Below are 15,294 nucleotides of genomic sequence, written 5' to 3'. Positions count from 1 at the left end.
TGGTCAAAAATAGACAAAAATCCTTATCACTTAGAAACTATGATTATTAAAAGTGCAGTGTGTGTTGTCAACATATAGAAAGATTTAAAATATCATGTCACATTTGACCTTATCTTCAAGGTCAATAGATTGATCGGAAGGTCAACGGGATAATAATGCTATATAGAGCTATTTAAAACTATGTTTCTTACTGCTATTCTTTCTACTGACCACATATAGGCATAAAGGGAATGATATATGGGGATTCTAAATATTACATTACTTTGGATTTTCTTTAAGGTCAAATAAAGTCAAACATTCATAAAATGTCTTTTATACTGCATTTGTTTGTACTGGTAACATTTAGGAAATGCTACTGGTATATGAGGGTTTTAAACATCACATTATAGTTTGCATTATATTTTATATTTGAGCTCACTATTACGTTCCGTATCCGTCTTTCTTTCAAGTTGACCCTAAAATGTGTTATATCTTTAAAGAAAGTAATGTCAAAAGCTATTTAATAAGTTCAAGTTATTCATTTCCAGTTATTTACCTATTATTATACCTATTATCTATTACCTTTCCTAGATAATTTTTATGACCAGAGAGTGAGCTGACTTGGTGGAGGTTTGCACCCCAGAACGCTTAGTTTTCCATCTTTCACACCGTTTAGAAAATCTTCTGTTTTGATAGTATGTTTACACATAATTTAAAGGGAAAGATTATTTCAGCCCACACCAGCCATGGTTTTCATAGACCCAAACCAAAAACACATATACAAGAGGAATAATCAAGAAAGGGAGATAAAAGTGAAAACCCAACACTGCAAATGCATTGGAAAATATGGATAATAAATGGAACGTAGGTCTTAAACATGTAAATTTATCCCCTCACCTTTTTCAGATCAGAATTTTCATTCTCATTCTCTACGTATAATACACAAATTATAACACATCAGTACTTCTTCAATATTTTTTTATAGTTTTCCCTCTGTATTCACTTCAGTTCAATTCAATTTAATGGATAGCGTGTTAAATACAGGGGAGAAAGACCAGACAAAAGACACACAGTGGAAGACAGCCAGAGATGAACAATAACAGCGAGTGAAAAGAAGTGAGTGAGGAAGAAACGCTTGGTGCATTACAGGAAGCCCCCAGCAGCCTAGACCTATTGCGGCATACTAAAGGGAGGATTCATGTCCACCTGATCCAGCCCTTTTTTTTTTATCAAAAAGGAAAGTTTTAAGCCTAATCTTAAAAGTAGAGAAATTGTCTTTGAAACCATGCAACCTGAAGGCAATGCCCCCCGCTTTAGTGGTCTTCTATGGCCTTTCAGGTCTCTTTGGTGTTGCTGAGCTGACCAGAACTTCATCAGAATTCACCAGAATGTTGATTTTGCAAAACAAGCTTTTGCTGTGTCTTCACCTGCATCAACCTCTTGAAAACCTACCAAATGCCAAACACTTGGAAACAAGTGTTTATATTTAATCTGACAAATTTGCCACGACGTAATAAGGGAACAGGTCCAACCTGGCCATAAAACTGCTTTTAGATAATTGTCCACTTGCCTTTGAGCTCTGGAAACAGGAGACTGTGTATGAAGAAAACGACTGGATACTATTAGAAGAAATAAATTAAATCCAATACATTTTGCTGGATTCGCTGTCTTTAGGGTTCTATAACTCTTATCCAAGATGAGTCCATTGAAAAATGTATACAAGACATAATGTATGACTGTAAAATTGCTGTGGGATTACCTTATGTTCTATTGAACACTCATTAATACCATGTTCCTTGAAGTGTTTCTATAATTTAAAATTAATTGTTGAATCATATATCATCTACATTATTAATGTGCTTATTCCAGACATACAGGGAGTGCAGAATTATTAGGCAAGTTGTATTTTTGAGGAATAATGTTATTATTGAACAACAACCATGTTCTCAATGAACCCAAAAAACTCATTAATATCAAAGCTGAATGTTTTTGGAAGTAGTTTTTAGTTTGTTTTTAGTTTTAGCTATTTTAGGGGGATATCTGTGTGTGCAGGTGGGTGACTATTACTGTGCATAATTATTAGGCAACTTAACAAAAAACAAATATATACCCATTTCAATTATTTATTTTTACCAGTGAAACCAATATAACATCTCCACATTCACAAATATACATTTCTGACATTCAAAAACAAAACAAAAACAAATCAGCGACCAATATAGCCACCTTTCTTTGCAAGGACACTCAAAAGCCTGCCATCCATGGATTCTGTCAGTGTTTTGATCTGTTCACCATCAACATTGCGTGCAGCAGCAACCACAGCCTCCCAGACACTGTTCAGAGAGGTGTACTGTTTTCCCTCCTTGTAAATCTCACATTTGATGATGGACCACAGGTTCTCAATGGGGTTCAGATCAGGTGAACAAGGAGGCCATGTCATTAGTTTTTCTTCTTTTATACCCTTTCTTGCCAGCCACGCTGTGGAGTACTTGGACGCGTGTGATGGAGCATTGTCCTGCATGAAAATCATGTTTTTCTTGAAGGATGCAGACTTCTTCCTGTACCACTGCTTGAAGAAGGTGTCTTCCAGAAACTGGCAGTAGGACTGGGAGTTGAGCTTGACTCCATCCTCAACCCGAAAAGGCCCCACAAGCTCATCTTTGATGATACCAGCCCAAACCAGTACTCCACCTCCACCTTGCTGGCGTCTGAGTCAGACTGGAGCTCTCTGGCTTTTACCAATCCAGCCACGGGCCCATCCATCTGGCCCATCAAGACTCACTCTCATTTCATCAGTCCATAAAACCTTAGAAAAACCAGTCTTGAGATATTTCTTGGCTCAGTCTTGACGTTTCAGCTTGTGTGTCTTGTTCAGTGGTGGTCGTCTTTCAGCCTTTCTTACCTTGGCCATGTCTCTGAGTATTGCACACCTTGTGCTTTTGGGCACTCCAGTGATGTTGCAGCTCTGAAATATGGCCAAACTGGTGGCAAGTGGCATCTTGGCAGCTGCACGCTTGACTTTTCTCAGTTCATGGGCAGTTATTTGGCGCCTTGGTTTTTCCACACGCTTCTTGCGACCCTGTTGACTATTTTGAATGAAACGCTTGATTGCTCGATGATCACGCTTCAGAAGCTTTGCAATTTTGAGACTGCTGCATCCCTCTGCAAGATATCTCACTATTTTTGACTTTTCTGAGCCTGTCAAGTCCTTCTTTTGACCCATTTTGCCAAAGGAAAGGACGTTGCCTAATAATTATGCACACCTGATATAGGGTGTTGATGTCATTAGACCACACCCCTTCTCATTACAGAGATGCACATCACCTAATATGCTTAATTGGTAGTAGGCTTTCGAGCCTATACAGCTTGGAGTAAGACAACATGCATGAAGAGGATGATGTGGACAAAATACTCATTTGCCTAATAATTCTGCACTCCCTGTAAGCCGTACCCTGCCTTTCAGTTTTATGGTTACTCATTAAGACTTGATTCATTAGGGCTTTTATGCATACGATGAATTCAAGCCATTTAATCCTTGTTAATTTCAGTATTTCATGTCCCTTTAATGATGTTACCTGCTGTGTTAAAGAAAAGCCAATTCACATTTGAGCTGAATAAACCTTTTTATACCCCGGATACATGATAGCCATGCATAGGTTAGCCACCGGATGGATCATGTTCGGGACTAAAGGCAAGTCTGTTTCTTTAAGTTTGTTTCCACATGAGGCGAGAATTTATTCATTTCAGACAGTGCATCGTCACATTTAGAGTTCTCCTCTAAACCAGAAGAACCTATACAAGACTCTTCGTCAGCAGAAAAAAGCTTGGATCTGCTGCAAAGAATCTCGAAAACTCTTAAAAACTCTGAACTTTCTCTGGAAAAGATGCCATCAAGCTGCTCTTTGCTGAGATCATCTTTCCTGTTAGTCTTAACTTTAATTATGCTTCTGGATTCCAGAGAGATCTCCCAGGACGACAATGAGGTAAGGTACATTTTCTTGTGACTTTATTTGCTGACTTTCATCACAGAAATAAAAACCAGAGGTAATTTATTGACTGTACCAAGAGAACTTACACCCTAGTGTGATATGCATTTACTTTAATTTTCATTTCAGCAGAATTATTCCTTGGGCGAGTTTTAACTTCCTTCTAAAATAATTTAATCTGATATTATTTTACAAATTATGTTGATATGAAACAAACAAAGAGGTTTAAGGTTCAAAGGTTTTTTGAAATTATCAAAAAAATGCAAACAGCTTTTTTTTTTTAACCTCAGATGAAAGTAAGTTATTAGATCTGGTTCTGGTTATATCCTAGATGCCCTGCACTCCTTCCATAAGCAGCTTTAATTAATTCTTTAATTGATAATATTATTATCAGTGTATTGTCAGGCAATGCTTTTATTATCCTAACAATAATCATAATAATATTGTAGAAATAAAAGAGAAAATAACAGTTTTTACTATTCACATGTTCACAGCCTTTTCTGGGGAGTCCTTATCACCTGCACATCATCTCCACTCCTCTGGAAGCCAATGCTGGTCCTGGAGAAGATACCCCTACCTTCCCACAAGTGGAAGCCGCGTTTCTCATGGACTATAAAACGCAGGCTACTCGAGTGTGGCCACGTGTTATCCTGGACTACATGAGGCACCAGTTAAGGTTCAAAGGACGAACAAAGAAAGGATATATTTGGAGGTTCACTGTCTAGTGAGAGTAAAACGCAATAGTGTGAGATCTAATAAACTACTTGTTAAATGTCATCCTTTTCTGTAAGTTTTTTTTCTCCATCTGTTCTATAGCATCTCTGATCTGTTGTTAAAACTATTTGGACTTTTTCAGATCTTAAATTCAATAAACCCAAACCAGCTGTAGATAATCAGCCACATAAAACTGAAACTCATCAGGCATTTCAGGCAATTTTATTTGAGGCAGTGTTTAGTCGAACCAGAATCATCTTTCCCAGTTGGAGCATAGACTTACAGCCATCATTTGTTGGATAATGACACACCTGTTTTATAGCCAGGTGAGGCCTGTTCCTTGTTATTTCATGACAAACAAAACATACATAATATTTTAAATTGCTTCAAAGTGTTGAACTTGTATTTTAGCATTTTTTTGTAGCATTATTTCCATAGTTTTGAACAAAGACATCACAATATGTAACCAAGAAACAAAACAAAAAACATCTAAAGGAGATGAAATTCTAGTGAAATAATATAAATAAAATAATAGTAAAAAATCCTTTTGTTAGATTAAACGAGGATGATAGAAAGACAGAATTATGAGAAAGGAAGAAAGAAAGAGCTAATGAGCCACGGCTAATCACAACATCTGTCAAACATGATGGAGGCAGTGTTATGGCATGAGGTGCCAGAGGGACTATATAAATTGTGTGTGCTGATAGAAGGAGCAGGATGGACTGTGAAGTGTTCAGAGCTGTACCCTCTGCCCAGATTTAGCGAAATGCTGTAAAACTGATCAGACGATGCTACGCAGTGCAAATGGATAACAACACAAAGCAAACCACAAAAACAAGTTTGCTAAAATGGGATATTCGTCAAAGGCCACATCAGTCACCCGACCTAAAGCCAATACAGCATGCTTATGCTTAACATTATGTTGCGTTGTCCAATTACGTTTGAGCCTCTGAAAACAGGGGACTGTGGGTGTTAATGAAGTAGTTTTGCAAAACCTGCAAAAAGTCTGCACTTGAATCACATCTTAACTGTTTAATCTGAAATGCATCGGGGTGGTTTTCAGTGTAATTATGCAAAAAACCCACGGAAGTAACATCAGTTAAGGTTCTACTCCTCTCCATGCTCCAGTCAAAGAGCGCCTTTAAGAAATCAGCAGATGCATCTTCAGATGTAATTTGCACCAAGAAATGTCAGCTCTGCTGCTCTCTTGACTAAAGTTGCATCAGCTGACCATGAGCACAGACTCTGCAGGAGGACAAAAATGAGTAACTTTGGGAAAACATGGAGGAAAGGAAGCTGATTAATATTTATTATATAGGAAAAATATGTTTAATAATGCTGTTTTTTTCACTTAAATTCAACTTGGATCATTAATAAAACATTATTTTTAATGATTAACTTTAAAAAACAAACAAACAGTGAGGTGGGGGTATATTTCCCCCCTTCTGGAGGACTAGAAGGAGACTGAGAACCAGAAGAGTAACTAACGAAAACGTCAGATGAGAACAGCTCAGCTGATAAAAGCATGGTTTAAATATTATTATAATACATTACTGACCTTACTATATTGCAAATATTTATAAAAGATAGCAGGTGTTCTAATAACAAAGTAACAAAGTCAAAACTTTTCAAGTGGCTTTATTAATAAAATGATCACATCAATAACCATTTGTAAGGAAGATCTACTTAAGTGTTCTCATTTAAACGAACAGTAACACAGTCCTACTTTAATATCATTAACCCTTCCACAAACAAGATCTTTATTGCAGCTTTTCACGGATAGTGTTTCAACATCTGAAAGATTCCCAATCCTGCTTTACACATGGAAATTACACTTGACACTATACATTTATTATTTAAGTCTGATAACCTAGGCACAGTCTAAAAAACAAAGAACAAAGAACGAAAAAACGAGTGGGCATTATAATGTTTGAGTGTTTCGGTGAACAGTCTCTAAAACTGAGACATAAAGAGCAAAAAAAAAAAAAAAAGTACAGTACAAAAGATAGTTTAAGTATTTTGCAAAAAGGAGGAGTTTCTATATTTTACAATACAGACTATTGCAAACAAGTCCCAAAGAGATCTTAGAAGTGTCGAGTCTTTTAGTCAGTAATGAAGGAATGTATTGATATGACAGCCCTATTCATTCAGAAACAGATTTAAAAGGTTTCCAGCTGTACGTCTCTTTGAAAAACATCAAGGGCAAAGACCTCACCAAGGTCATCTCAGAAAGTGGAGAATCAAACCACAGCTGCTCTGCTTTCGGGTGCAAATCAAGCATGACTATGCGAGCTTACGTTATCATTACAGGAGCCAAACATGTGGAAAGCATTTTATTTTTGATTATTTAAAAAAATGGCCTGTATTTATATAGTGCTTTACTAGTCCCTAAGGACCCCAAAGCGCTTTACATATCCAATCATCCACCCATTCACACACTGGTGATGGCAAGCTACATTGTAGCCACAGCCACCCTGGGGTGCACTGACAGAGGCGAGTCTGCCAGACACTGGCGCCACCGGGCCCTCTGACCACCACCAGTAGGCAACGGGTGAAGTGTCTTGCCCAAGGACACAACGACCGAGACTGTCCAAGCCGGGGCTCGAACCTGCAACCTTCCAATTACAAGGCGAACTCCCAACTCTTGAGCCACGATCGCCCAAGAAAAACACACCGACAGATATTCACACTGATGAATAAGATGCAAGCTTTCCAAACAGCAGTCTTAAAGACAGCTCGATAAGAGCAGTGTGGGTGGAGAGTCAATCAATCAATTTTGTTCAATTTCCAAACATTTAACACAGACATGTAGATGAAGGCCAGTATAAGGCAATGCTCTGCTTTTCCTAAAACCACCACCTGTGTCCCAGTTTCTCACATTATTGTTCTACAATTTTTTCTTTTCTATTTTGTTGTATAAAAAATAAAAACAAAAAAAAATGAAAGAAGAAAAAACTTAATTACATACATTTAAACAGATTCGAGGAAAAATGCTAAAACACTTTACAAGACCACAACCCCATTACCTTATTCTTATCGCCACCGACAATTTATTGGAGTGTAAACCTGAGTTTGATCAACAAACTGTATAAAGCTAAAAAATAGTTTCCTTAAACTGTCCACAACCGCAGAGTATTAACAATGTAAAAGCAGCAGTAACGTTACATATCTCCTATATTTTACTGTGACTTAATTCAATATTAACTTCTCATATTTCAGAAAACTTGGATGCAAAGTTAAAATGTGTGAAAACAGAACTAGGGGTATTACAATATAAAAAGAAGACAAATATTACCCCATTATCCTTGTTAGAAAAAAAATAAAAGATAGGAATTATTAATTTTAAGACAACATAAATCCTTCATACTCTACTAATCCTAAACAGAACCTTGCACAAGGTAAGATCCCATCCCATTTTTGCACAACTTTGGCCACGAAGACTTCATCTATGGACATTTCATTCTTGCCTAAAAGGGATCGGTAAGTGATCTGGACATTTTGTACTGGACTAGTGATCCAGTTACAGCGGACATCATGCTTGAAAGCTAATGGACTACAGTAAATGTGTGGACTTCAGTGGTTTATGCTCAACATTGCACTTGGTAAAACTGACCAACCGCAGGTTCTGCATTTGTTATGACGATTGAAAGAACTCCACTGGTTACTGGGTGACAGATTTTTAACAATCAGCACTAAATCAGTGAACTAACGGTCAAGCTAGCCACAAATCTGAAAACAATTTAATTTTTTTTTTTTTTTCCAATAACAATACGTATGAGGATAGAAACTTTTTTTGTCCTTCTGGTCAAACTAAGTAATCTCATTGTAGCTAATTTCTGGCCATCAGATCTCCTCTCAGTCCCTACCAATGAGCTGAGCTGTGTCATCGTCAGAGTGGTGCCTGCCCTCTCCTGTGTCATCACTTTCTGAGTCTGTGTCCTCCACCGGTGAGTAGTAACCTTCATAACCTAGGATGGGTGAGTTGCAGTGTGCAGGGGAAGTGAGGCACTGGGCGGTAGTTGTGGTGGTGGTGGCTGAGTAGGCCCCTGGGCTTCCTGTGGGTGACCCTGGGTTGGAGGGTCGAAGCAGAGGAGTGCGCTCCGAGTCTGCGTCACCCTCTGGTCCTTCTTCCTCTCCACGTCCTCCAGTTTCTGTCTCAGACTCAGACTCGGACTGCTCAGGGTTGTTGCGGGTAACGCGCTGTTTGCACACTGGACACGTCTTCTTGGTCTGTGTGAGCCACGGGTCTACACATTTGCAGTGATAGGCTGAAAATCAAAAACATTTTGAGGAACTTATGAAAAACCTACCAGAGGATGACGATTAAAATACTAAACAAGAGTTTTTAAAAGATAAAAAATTCATATTTTAGAAAATAGAATGGGATTAGATGATTGAGCACTTAAAAAAAAAAAGTTCAGTGCCTCATCAACACAGAATATCAGATATTTACCATGTGAACAAGGCAAAACACGCAACTTGTCCCCTTCTTCATACTCATCCAGACATATTGCACACACATCATAGTCATCCCCTGAAAGAGACTGAATGTTACCAGCTCACATCATTAGACATAAACAGGCATGTAACTCTCAACGCACGTAAAAGTCTTCCCAAATGATTAAAAAAAATAAAACGCAGCCTTCAAATTTACCGTCACTTCTTAATATTTAAAAAAATAATTTATTATAATAACAGCAAAAATGGTTACCTTTACTGAACTTGTGTATTGGAATGCGTTTCAGCTGTTCCTTGGACAAACGATTTTTCCTCAGCCTTTTTCTGTATTGTACACATCGTGTAATCTGAAAAATGGAAAAAAGCTCAGTTTTATCGATGGAAAAAAGATTTACAGTGGCGTCTCAACACTTCCCTTAACCCTCATGGCCTGCCTAAGAAATAACAAATAAATAAATGGGGGAGAACTGTTTAATGCTCATGTACTCATTATTACAAAAAGGGTCGTTTCTCTCCTCTGATGCGTTTGTGGCAGGCTCTATTCATGTGTGCTCTTCTTCATCTGCCCCTCTGCCACACATTAAGCTAAGCTGAGCAGAGAGGCGAGACCGATAAAGTGAAGGTGACATTACGCAAGTGGAAAATAACCAGATTAATTTCTGTAAGTTTAATAAAAGCTGCCTAATAGACATCACTGGGTTTGTTCTTTGCGTTCATGTTTGACAACTATCATTAGATACTAAGAAGCTGGATTAGAATAAACACACAGAGATATGTTGAGTTACAGTTAGGTCACTCTTTTATAACACAAAAAGCTTCTACTACCTCTGGTCCACTTTCATCATGTGTTACTGTATAAACAACCCAGAAAAGATCAATTCATGCATATACTTACGAAAACAACAGACATCACAAGAATGATCAGGCACACTACTCCGGTGAAGGGAATAAGGTAGTAGGAAAGCGGAAAAGGAAAGTCTGGCTTGAGAATCACATACGCCCTGCAAGTCAAGAAAAGAAAAAAGTAGAAATATGTTTGTTTCTGCAAACCTAATACATATAAACAGATCTGCCTACAGGTTATATATTTCCATATGTAAATTCTGTAGGCAAAGTGCCTGTACTGGAAACCTTCTGGTTTCCCTTTGCAATCTAAGGTCTGTGGACCAACAGTGTTTGAGGTTGCAGAGCAAAAGAGCGAAAACTTTGCAGAAATTCAATCTCAAAAGCATTTGACAATCACAGATGCAATTTGATTAGCAGAATTCTCTTTCTTATTTACCTGCATTAGTCACGTGACATGATAACAGACAAAGATATAAGTTCGCTACAGTGGAAAGTCTGAAAACTGGCCTTTGCCTGAGAAGCTAAATCAGCAGCCAAGCCAAATGGTTTCCAGATTGGTACAAATCTAATGCTGACAATAAAAAGTTGGTTTAATCTACAGTTTATGTTTAATATTACTGGTATTGTTCTTCCTTACCCCTGTTCCGGAATTATGTAATTCCTAAGAATGTGCGAGGCATAGTAGCTGGTGAATACAGAGGGAATATTAATCTGTTCTGCAATAGTTTCTGAAAAAGAAAAAAAAAATACAAAACAACAGGAATCAGACACACACAGTAGGACAGTACAATAGCAAATATTTATATTTGTAATATTTGTTTTCCCATGTTTATAATAGCACAAATAATTACCATTGCTGTAGTTCATATTGAGCAGAATTTCTGAATAAATGTTGTGAACGATTGCGGCATCGTATCCAGCTTGCTGTGCATTTAAAACCTGAAACAAGTTCCTTACATTAGAGCAGTGTGCTTCTCAGACAACAAATATTCAGTGTTAAACTCTGCTTACCTTTATATCAAAGTTGCAGTCATAACGTTTGATGAGAACAACAAATTTGGTAGTTGTGGCATTAAAAGATGGGGGCAGTGGTGGGGGAGGGTCTATTGTTGTGCAAGCATTAGCTGGATGAGAGGCAACCAAAACTCCCTAAAATACAAAGAAAAAAAAATGCATCATTATAAAAGAAATCGACCTGCATTTTACCATCTGTACTCCTCCTTCAACACTCAGTTCTCACCATTATTCCATCCTTTGGAAGTGCAGATCCAAACAAAGCAATGCGGTCCTCAAATATATTGGTAATATTGCTATAATGCTGTAAATACAATATACAAACACTATGAGAACAGGCAAAAGTTTCATAAGAGTCTGAGGCTCATCTTTCCAAACAAAGGTTACCAAATTATATGATTTAAAACTCCAATTCTACTTACAGCATATATATAGGCATCTGTAGGCAAGGGGAGCAGTATGCTGCAGAAAACCAGTATAAGCACACTCAGTCGAGTTCCCATGCACCGACAGCCAAGCTGCACCATCCTTGGTTACTTACAGTTGAACTAATCTATAAAAAAGAAGAAGTCATGTTGAACTAGAGATTTATGCTTCAGCAGGAAATCTACACCATAGCTACATTGTAACCACAATCCCTTCTGAAACCCAACAAAGTAACCTACCCCATCATCTGACGGGCACCTCCCTACAAATATAACTGCACATTGGGTGTGCACAGCCTGCAGCTATTGTGATTGGCCTGTTCAGTACTGATAATTCCTCCTGTGCATTTCTGGCTACCTTTTCAACAGTTTTTATTTTAATTTATCAGTCAGAGAATAACAATCATGATCTAGATATGAGGACAAGTAGCTACAGTATTAATATAAGGACTGTGGCTCCCAACATCCTCTAGCAGATCATTACATGAAGGAACCTTTTAAATACAAGCGCGCTCATGCTCACAGGTGTACACACGGGTGCTCACACACACACAAACTACACCCTTTTTGGCTCCTACCTCAAAGCACACTGTGCGCTGTCGATCTTACGTGCTGCACAATAATATTTAGTATTTACTGTGATATTCCCATAGATCATCATGATGTTGTTTATTATGTTGCCCTTTTTTTCCCCTTCTGCTTGTTTTCTCTTTTTTCTTTCTCAACAGGTGATCGATATATGTATTTTTTGTCTGCTTATTTTGTTTATTTTTTGCCCTTTGCCCTTTGCCCTTTATCCCCGTCCCTCTTCCCCGCTGTTTTTCTTTCCCTCATTCTTTCTCCCCTTTCTTTTCCCCAGTCAAGTCTGTCCCGTATTTAGCAAGTGAAAATAAAATAAACAATAAAAGGTGAATCAAATAGACCAATACGGTAAGGCTGGGATGGTCCATTTGGTAAAGTAAATCCATTGGGCATCTTTCTTCACCTTTAGACAATAATTCTCTCAAATGTCAGCAAATTCCACAAAGGAGATTGCTGACATTGTTGGGATGGGCGTGATAGAATGAGCAAAGTGGAAAAACTAGAGGAGCAAATATTTTTGCCCTGGAAAAAAAAACAAAAAGAAATAAAAAAAACTGACCAGAACAAAGAATGGAGAAAGAGGAGGGGGAAAAAAAGTGCCAGAATTTTATTTGTTTCTACTGGATGGCACCGCACATAAAATGTGATAATTAACACATGACGCACCACGCACAAGCATAAAAGCTGGCAGCCATTCATGTAGGTTATGTCGCAGGCTCTGCAAAGATTCACCACAGAAATCTATGTGATGCCTTATTATGCAAATTCAAATAGTTCAATCTAAGTAAATCTGTAACCTGATTCATCAACAAAGAATGAAGTAACCCACCATCACGCATTTACACGAACTAGATTGTTATGGAGTAGCAAGACAAGTACTTTTGGAGGTTATTGCCATGTTGTTGTCCTCATTTGACTTCTTTTAACCCAAGCTAATTGGCATTTTCACAAGCAAAGGAGCATGTTTACATAAAACACTTAAGTTCACTGACTGTTTGCAGTTTCCAGAGGTTTGCTTTGTTGACACTCCACTTTTTATCACTTTAACACAGATAAGTAATCTAACCAGTTGTTTGGAAGCTTTGTGATTTACCACTCACATGCAAATCAGAAGAACCACGGATCTGAAGTAGACTACATCTACATATTCTCCACATATCCCCCACAAATAAACACCCTTCTTACATGGAAAAGTATGAATACGCACAGTATACATTCAGGGCCCTTATACTGGTACAGATGAAAACAAGCCAGTTGACTCAAAGTGTACTCAACAATGCGGAATCTGAATGCACGTACATGTATACGCATACCTTCAAGAAAAAGAGATTTTAAACAACAACACGCTCGTTAGGATGAGGTAAAACAAGTGAGATTCTTTTTAGCAAGATAGTAACATTCCCCAAAGGCCACATATGGTTTGTGTCACTAGTTAGCCATTTAACCCATATAGAATAGAATAGAATAGAATGATCCTTTAATTGTCCCACAAGGGAAAATTTGGGTGTAACAGCAGCAAGAAAGACACATATACAAACAAACAGTACACAAGACACAGAAACATACACAATTTTTACATATTTACATCAATTATACTGTCTCCTGTCTTTCTAACAAAACAGGAATGTAGCAACTTTTTGTCGCTTTTGTTGTTTACAGGAAGTTAGCCTGGTATCTTTGCATAGGCTCTGTCGCAACAATAAAACTCATGACTTAACTATGTAGTTAGGTCAAAGGTCAAAGTAGACTGACTAGCTGAAATGCGATTAGCATACAGTTAAGGTCAGTTTCTCCTTAACTCTGACCAAAGCACAAGTAACATTATCTCATGTGTTTATAGTGTGGGAAGGACATACCTCAGTATTCCGCTAATAAGTGCAGTGGGAGGTTTGTGACCTCACCTGAGATTCTCACATATAACCGTGTTTTTTTTTTAATATATAACACTTATTTTGCTTTTATACTCCCCAATTATCTCTAAAGAGTTAATATTTCCACGACAAAACGACAAACACAGCGAGGATTAACTAAACGTTAGTTGCCGTCTGGCTAGTATTAGCTGACGTTAGATAACAGCTACGATGTCTTCGTAACAGATACTCATACATCTATTGCGCAGCCCATTCACAACGTTTTATAGAGAACTAACAAAACAAAAACCGATGATACGTCGAATAAAGACAACATACACTTCCACCAAGTTGTGTTACCTTACAGCCGCTAGGTTTGTTTGTTATTGCTTCTTCTTCGGTGTCTTCCTCGCTCGTAGTCTAGGTTCTGTTGGTGGTTGGCAGACCAGCGTTCAGCTGCTGTACCGCCACCTATCGGACTGGAGTGTGAAACAGTAGACGGGAGTTTTGCAAGCTCTATTGAGTGTTTAAAACCTTTGGTTACAGTAAAATGAAAACAAAAATCAATTTCAAGTACAAATATAATATTTCAACATAGAACGAGTGCATGAAACTAAATTCCTGAGTGTGATAATAAATGAAAAAAGTTGCTGGAAGTCAGAATCAGCTTTATTGGCCAAATATAGTAATCGGGCTAAGTTTTTATCTTTGCTCTCAGTGTAAATAGCATAGAAAAACAGACATTACAGACAATAGCAAAATGTATAGCATATTCATATGTGCGATGTGCAAAGTGTAAAGGTATTGGAATAAATTATTAAATAAATAATGGATTGCTAACTAGCTGGTTAAGATATCAATAGTATACACGGATCTCACAGTAATGATATTCAAAACAAACTGTGTTAAAGCATTTCAGTCTTGCCTAAAGTGAGGCATGTGAGACATCAAAAAACACTTCACATCCTTTACAATTCTTTGGTTTTACCTTGTTAAGTTACTGTGTGGAGAAAATACTCATCAAAGGTCATTACAATCACTGTATGTATTGAAAAAACAACAACAAAAACAAAACAAAGATCCATGCGAATCGTTAGTAATGTAAAGTTTTATAAACAAATTGATCGAATTATTTAACAGTAAAATTCTTTAATTCAAAACAGCATGAATGTAAGGAATAAATTGTTGCCAGAAACCATTCAGAAATTGTTCTGTGATAGAGATGAATGGCTACAACTTAAGGGGTACACAAATTCTAAGATACAAAGAATTTGGACTACTAAAAGAACTTTTTCTATATCCACATGTGGCATAAAATCATGGAACAGTTTAATGAGGGAACAGTTTAACAGTGGAATTAATGGTCAAGCATTACTCAGTTTACAAACAAATATAAATAGATTATTTTAGAGGGAGGAATGTAGAGGGCTGATAATCACA

General features: G+C 37.5%; 1 protein-coding gene and 1 long non-coding RNA gene across 3 annotated transcripts; one reads left to right on the top strand and one right to left on the bottom strand.

The window, feature by feature from the left end:
* The first annotated feature begins 3,417 nt into the window (after positions 1–3,417).
* LOC120734177 lies at positions 3,418–4,742 on the top strand. The gene is made up of 2 exons (XR_005695978.1): positions 3,418–3,962; positions 4,460–4,742. It is a non-coding gene; the product is annotated as an uncharacterized LOC120734177 (long non-coding RNA).
* A 2,719-nt stretch (positions 4,743–7,461) lies between these two features.
* rnf167 (ring finger protein 167) lies at positions 7,462–14,334 on the bottom strand. 2 transcript variants are annotated; one of them, XM_040032792.1, is made up of 10 exons: positions 14,215–14,334; positions 11,420–11,550; positions 11,224–11,301; positions 10,995–11,132; positions 10,835–10,922; positions 10,621–10,711; positions 10,033–10,138; positions 9,391–9,484; positions 9,133–9,213; positions 7,462–8,947 (listed from the first exon to the last, which is right to left on the bottom strand). In XM_040032792.1, the coding sequence occupies exons 2-10, from the start codon at positions 11,522–11,524 to the stop codon at positions 8,535–8,537; spliced, it is 1,194 nt and encodes a 397-aa protein (XP_039888726.1). In that variant the 5' UTR covers positions 11,525–11,550; positions 14,215–14,334; the 3' UTR covers positions 7,462–8,534. The 2 variants fall into 2 exon arrangements, with proteins under 2 accessions (XP_039888726.1, XP_039888727.1); XM_040032793.1 differs by having other exon boundaries at positions 14,194–14,217.
* Between the last annotated feature and the right edge of the window lie 960 nt (positions 14,335–15,294).

Source organism: Simochromis diagramma, unplaced genomic scaffold (genome assembly GCF_900408965.1).
Source record: "Simochromis diagramma unplaced genomic scaffold, fSimDia1.1 OVJJ01000216.1, whole genome shotgun sequence".
Taxonomy (NCBI): Eukaryota; Metazoa; Chordata; class Actinopteri; order Cichliformes; family Cichlidae; genus Simochromis; species Simochromis diagramma.
The sequence above is the reverse complement of the archived record's forward strand: the minus strand, read 5'-3'. Positions and strand labels throughout refer to the sequence as shown.

Excerpts from the sequence above, each read along its gene's own strand:
- rnf167 (XM_040032792.1), bottom strand. The coding sequence starts at position 11,524 with ATGGTGCAGCTTGGCTGTCGGTGCATGGGAACTCGACTGAGTGTGCTT. Across the intron at positions 10,139-10,620 it reads TACATAATTCCGGAACAGGG|GGCGTATGTGATTCTCAAGC; the intron begins GTAAGGAAGAAC and ends CTTGACTTGCAG. Across the intron at positions 9,214-9,390 it reads AATACACAAGTTCAGTAAAG|GGGATGACTATGATGTGTGT; the intron begins GTAACCATTTTT and ends AGTCTCTTTCAG.